Genomic DNA, 6,000 nt, shown 5'->3' on the forward strand with positions numbered 1-6,000 from the left:
TGCAACTTCTGTTCAGCTTCAAAATTAAATTCCCTCTTTGCTCATTATTGATGACATGACGTAATATATTATTTGCTTCTATTATCACCAAGATTAAGCAAACGAACATTGTTCAAATATGTTCCAGTTGATACTCCAATCGGCGGGGGCTGGACCAAGTGTTCTTCAGCAGCTCTGCACGTTGCCATTTCCGTTTTACGGGGCACCAGGGCTTACATCGTACATTTTCCCGACGCTTTTGGCTGCTACGCATCGAAATCCAGAGGCGACAGCGATTCTGTCTTGTGAAATGTCTTACCAGGTAAGTTGATTACCTTACAAACAATTTCCACGAATTATCATTCGCTTTCTGCACTTCATGCTCCTAAACGCGCCTTTTGCAAATGAGGGAATACACAAACGCTATCGCTCATAAGTATTAGGTTGCTCCATTAGGGTGGCCCTTATTTTCAACCTGCGATTTCTTTTGCTCTCACCTCCCAATATGGTTCCATTTCATAAAAAAATAGTCCCTGAAAAAGATTACTGCAATCGGACAACAGGAAAGGGTGCCGACTGGACCTTAAACTTCAGAATGCATCAATAGTTTGAATTTGAAGAATTTCTCAAAAATGGTAAGCCCTATCGAAATTTTGTTCAAATAACATTAAAAGAGCATTAAATTTTCTACAATTACTGCATATATCATTTTTTCGTGCAACTAACCATTTTTAACTGACTTCAAAAAGAAAGAGGTTCTCAGTTCGATGTGTTTGTATGTTAGTATGTATTGTTTGTCGGCGAATTTCTCCATGACTGCTGGATCGATATTCGTGAAACTTTTTGCATTTGGTTTAGTTTCGATCAACTTAGGTCATGGAGAAAGAATTATCAAAATTGGTTCAGTAGTTTCGAAGTTACACCAAAAATAAGAAATGTGTTTCATTATTATTGGAATCTTCCGTTTCTAGCAGACAGTTCTTTTTTTATGAATAGCTCCTTTTGTGGGCCTGCCTATATTTTTTAAAATAAATGTAGTTATACAACTTAAATAACTAAAAAAAGGATAAAATAAAAAATTAAAACAGATTTCAAAAAAATAAAAATGCACTGAAAAGTGAAAAATAAGTTTTTCCCTTATTTAAGTTATGACTCTCCCTTTTTTTAAGTCGCCGCCAGATTTACACAGTGCAAATAACGAGGCGCCGACACAAAAAATATTGAGAGTAACAGATTAAATAAGGAAAAAACTTAATTTTGCCGTTTCAGTGCATTTTTATATTTTGAAGTCGGTTTGAATTTTTTTAAAAATTATTTATTAGAGAATAGCGTTTGAATATAGAGAGTTCCGCACTACGCGCGGCCCACCTTTACGGCGGCGTGACGTATTGTCTATACGCGCGTGGCGCCGCTCTCTTTATATTCAAACGGTGTTATCTAAAAAATGATTGCGAGCACGAAAAAATTATGTACACAGTAATTGTAGAAAATTGAATGCTCTTTCAATATTATTTGAACAAAATTTCGATAGGGCTCACCATTTCTTAGAAATTCTTTAAATCCAAACTATTGATGAATTCTTTTAAGGCCTGTTCGGCATCCTTTCCTGTTGTCCGATTGCAATCAACTTTTTCAGGGACTATTTTTGTATCAAATGGCACTGTTCTAGAAGGTGAAGGCATAGAAAAAAAAAAAATTTCGACACATGTAAATAAGGGCCACCCTATTGCTCCATAAGTTCTATCCACCACCCCGTTTGTATGATGAGTTACTCGATCCGAAAACAACTATGCTGACTTATATTGTCAACAACTTGAAAGAGTGCAGCAAAAAGTGCAAATTAAAAGTCCCGTACCTCCACGACAACGCCAGACTAGACTACACGTGGTAACGCAAACAAAATATCGGGACTGCATTGGGAACTTATTCCCCGGATCTGGTAGCAACAGATTTTCACCTTTTTCGATCACTATGAAACAGTTTAGTTAAACGGGGAAAGCTTCAATAATTTCAAATCTAATATCCGTTGTTCAGAGGAAAAATACACTTAAGTAGATTGTACGTCCATTTTACTCTCCGATTTTTAACCATCCGGTAGGATGGCAGAAAGGGGAAAGGGCACATGGACCGAGCGCTCAAAATCGACGCAACACTAAACGATTCGTGGCACGAATATTTACAAATAAAAAATGTTTTTTAAAAGCTCGATAAATGTACTTTAATAACACATACACATTTGAATGGCAATCGATGTATTTCTTCTGGAAAAAAATTATTAGAAAACTCCTAAAATATGCGCTCCCAAAGTAGAAAACCCTCTTAACCTTCCGTGCACTAGGTGGGGTATTACGCACCCCAGAGCATTTAAATATCAAAATTATAACTGAACTAGGAAACTGCGAGTATTGGTTCTCTGTACAGTGGCACGATTAAATTTCTACTTTTCTAATTTCAATTAATGAAAATTGAAGTTAGTTTTTAATTTCATAATATAAAAAGTCGTAATATGAATAATCTTCCCTCTTTTTTTCTCTTATAATCACGACATTTATGTAAAACAAAATGTAATATATATATATTTATACAGAAGCTACTTATTTAGTGGGGTATGTCATACCCCACCTTGTACGGGGTGTGACATTTCTTCACATGGTGCACGGAGGGTTAAGTTATTCTGTTTAAACTCCATTCTCAGAAAAACTATTCTACTTATCGAATGACCTAACTATTGCCCATCCTAATGTTTCTTATATTTCCAAAAATATACCAAGCTCTTAGATTACAGTAAGAACCAGCAGGCAAAAGCAACGTAGGATCCGTTTCTTAAAAAATCTTGAAGAGAAAAAAGCTATAAGGTAATTCCAGGGGCGATGGCCATAGGTCATTTCTTTGTGAGACTCCTATAGCAGTGATGAGCAACCTTCGGTCAGTAGTGGGCCAAAAATGGAAACACAAAACTCCACGCGGGCCGCAGTATTAAATACTTAAATATACTAATCAAAAAATTTTAATTTATGGGGTGAATTTGTTGTTTCTGATATAGATTCACAGTTGAAACAATTGCGGGCCGCAGATCAGGGTCGTTGGTTGCTCATCGCTGTCCTGTAACCAACCTATTTGAAATAAACCCCCGAGCATGAGTTTAACTCGGAGGGAGGCGCTACTGGGTAAAATTTACCACAGAGGCGCTAGTTGCGAAAATATGAAGAGTGTTTGAGATTTTGTTACAATTTTTTAAAGAACTTTAATAGAGATTTTAAGATATTTCATAAATTTTCTTTGATACTTAAAACATTCTGCTTTAACAAAGTTAAAAAAAATATTCTGAAACCGTGTTTTTTTACGTTTCAAGTTTGGGTATTTTTTACCCGGTAGCGACAACCTCTGTTACAATATGGGGATATACATCCGAATGGCCCCAGTGGCCGATCGACACGAGGCTTGAGGAGGTGGGTGGAGAGGGGGTGTGGACCCTAAATCTAAAATTGTAGCTTCGGGAATTTATTAGTTTCCGAAATATTAATAAAAAATTATTGCTAATTTTTTTTTTATAAATTATTTTTTGGAACTGCATATACGTAGCCTTGACGGGGTTTCATCCTGCCCTCCCCCAATTTGTCCTACGGACAGCTGGACGCGTTCCCCTTACCACCGCGTGCCCCTGAGACACTTAAATGGCATGCATATATAGCTGAAATTCAAAGCCAATTTTCTCGAAAACGAAGCGCGATATTAACAAATTGTATTCTATATTTTCGTCTTATTTTGGCCTGTAGAATCACCCCCTCGAGTATTGCCTAATAATAAAGTAAAAGGTATCCACCCTGTATAATAGGATGGATCGCATCTCCAAGTTTCTGGTTCAAATCTCCAAACTTACATCGCTTTACGCGCCCCCCGCACTAATCTAGCCCCAACCAATACTAATATCCAGAACAAGTTGGAAAGTGGAATGCGTAATGTCGGAATAAGTCAACAGAAATACTAAAAGCTTTTTATTAATATCTCGTAAACTAATAAATTCCCGAAGCAACAATTTTAGATTTAGGGTCCAAACACCCTCCCCAACCCTCCCCACAAATCTCGTGTCGATCGGCCACTGGGTCCATTCGTAAGTACAGCCCAATATGGAGTGCGCCTCCCGCCGGGTTAATCCTTTGCCTACACATCCCTCGATAACAATAAGCGACAAATTATTATTTAACAGGCAAATTCCCCAAATGAAAGAAACTCTCATTGCCCATCTCCCCCGGAGTTACCCTAGTGCAGAAGGTTTCGTAAACAGATTGGGAGCCGCACGATTAGTGTTGGACCCAGTACTTATGAGCGGCAGTGTATACCCGCATTCCGCAGTTCAAGGATCAATCTCTTTGGAGAATTCTACCGACAAGCACGAAGCAGAACTAATGCTCTCATTCACAGTTGCTGGAGGAGTACAGGAACTCGGACGACGGCAAGCTGAATCCCTTGGTTCGTTTGCTGAAGGATCCACCCAGCCCTTAACCGTTCCAGCCAAGGTTCGACTAGTTCGCTTAAGTTCCCTCGAGTTTCTTCATTGAACGCCGTGAATGTCGCGGGCGTCGTTGGCCGCAGGACCATTACTTGTATTCCGTTTGTAAAGTCGAGAGCGAATGAGACGGCGGAAAATTGTTGTTAGGTACGTCCATCGTTAGTTGAAACAGCTAATGTATTTATGCGCTTCGAGGCTGGCACTCGGCGGCGATTATTTATGCGGGATGCCCCTAACGTCTCGAGGAATCGAACCAGATCGGCGAGGAGCACCGCGGCGCAACTTCTGCCACGCTGCGTCTCTTCTGATGGCAATCAATCGAAGGGTTTTTTGCAGAAAGCGATAATTGCAGAGGAGGCCTGCTCGAGCGCGTCGTTTTATTAATGCAACGCGAGCGTCGCGCGTTTAATTGCTGTTACATTACATGCTGGAGGCACTGCCAACGATTATGGACTGAATGTTCGCAAGTTGTTGCTGATATCGTTCACGTATCGATAATGCAGGAGAAATATGTTTAAGTGTCCCGAGCGGGTCAAAGGTCGGATCTAAATAATTATCTATTCCCACAGAATTTGCACGGTGGAGATGAGGAGTCCTGGCTCCACCCACTTCTCTATCTGCTGCTTGCGCATGCGCGCCAGGGAAGGCACTGTTGCTCGATATGCCTGTAATAGAGCTTCAATCGTATTCAGTTTTCTTTGAGTTTCATTATCATATTTCAGGTGCAACCGTGAGGGACTAAATACTATACAGGGTGGCGCATTTAAATCGATTCACTCGAGTATCTTGAAAACTGTTGGTGATGTTAAAAAATGTGTCGGACGAAAGTGAAATGGTTTCAGGTGACACATTATCTGATGTAAGTTTTTCCTAGCTGGGCGCGTAAAGGTCAGTTGGAGCTCAACCGTGTGTTGTTTAATACATCATTCGATGCAGCTTGATGGTCTCTATGAAAAACTATTCACTCATGTGTGTTGAAAAGTTATTAATTTAGGAGATATTTTAATTTAATTATAGCTAGAAAACCATCACTGCCTTACTGAACTGTTAGCTTGATTTATCAGAAGAGGTTCAATGTAACAATCATTTATGAAATCGATAAAGTAACGATTATCTTACATTGTGTAATCTATGGGGTGACCACATTCAGTGACGATACAGTAAGAGAGTGATGGTTTCTTTCAATTAGCAATATTTAAATTAAAATATCCCCTAAACCAGGCCTGCCCTTTACGGTGCAAATACCTCCTGAAGTTCTGGGAGCCGGGCAACAGCCGAGCGCGGGACTGTTACGTTGCTAACCACAGCTTGGGCTGCGGGAGAACTGCATGAGTGTGCGGCCGTCCATGCAGGATCGTACATGGACGCACACTCATGCAGTTCTCTCACAGCTCTCGCAACGGGTAGCATTGGAACAGTCCCGCGCCCGGCTGTTGCCCGGGTCCCAGAACTTCAGGAGGTATTTGCACCGTAAAGGTGAAATCTGACGGCACGTGGATCGGTGAGCTTCG

At 40.2% G+C, this 6,000-nt stretch overlaps 1 protein-coding gene across 1 annotated transcript in view; it reads left to right on the plus strand.

Annotated features, from left to right (window-relative positions):
• The window catches only part of Ssp3 (short spindle 3), an 87,291-nt gene extending 82,537 nt beyond the window's left edge, over nt 1-4,754 (plus strand). Inside the window, exons 14-15 of the mRNA XM_076825695.1 lie at nt 128-301; nt 4,402-4,754. Of these exons, the coding sequence (XP_076681810.1) occupies nt 128-301; nt 4,402-4,482 (255 nt within the window). The 3' untranslated portion in view covers nt 4,483-4,754. The remainder of the gene's footprint in view (nt 1-127; nt 302-4,401) is intronic.
• Nucleotides 4,755-6,000: the final 1,246 nt, after the last annotated feature.

This window comes from Andrena cerasifolii, chromosome 13 (assembly GCF_050908995.1).
Source record: "Andrena cerasifolii isolate SP2316 chromosome 13, iyAndCera1_principal, whole genome shotgun sequence".
In the NCBI taxonomy this organism is placed as follows: Eukaryota; Metazoa; Arthropoda; class Insecta; order Hymenoptera; family Andrenidae; genus Andrena; species Andrena cerasifolii.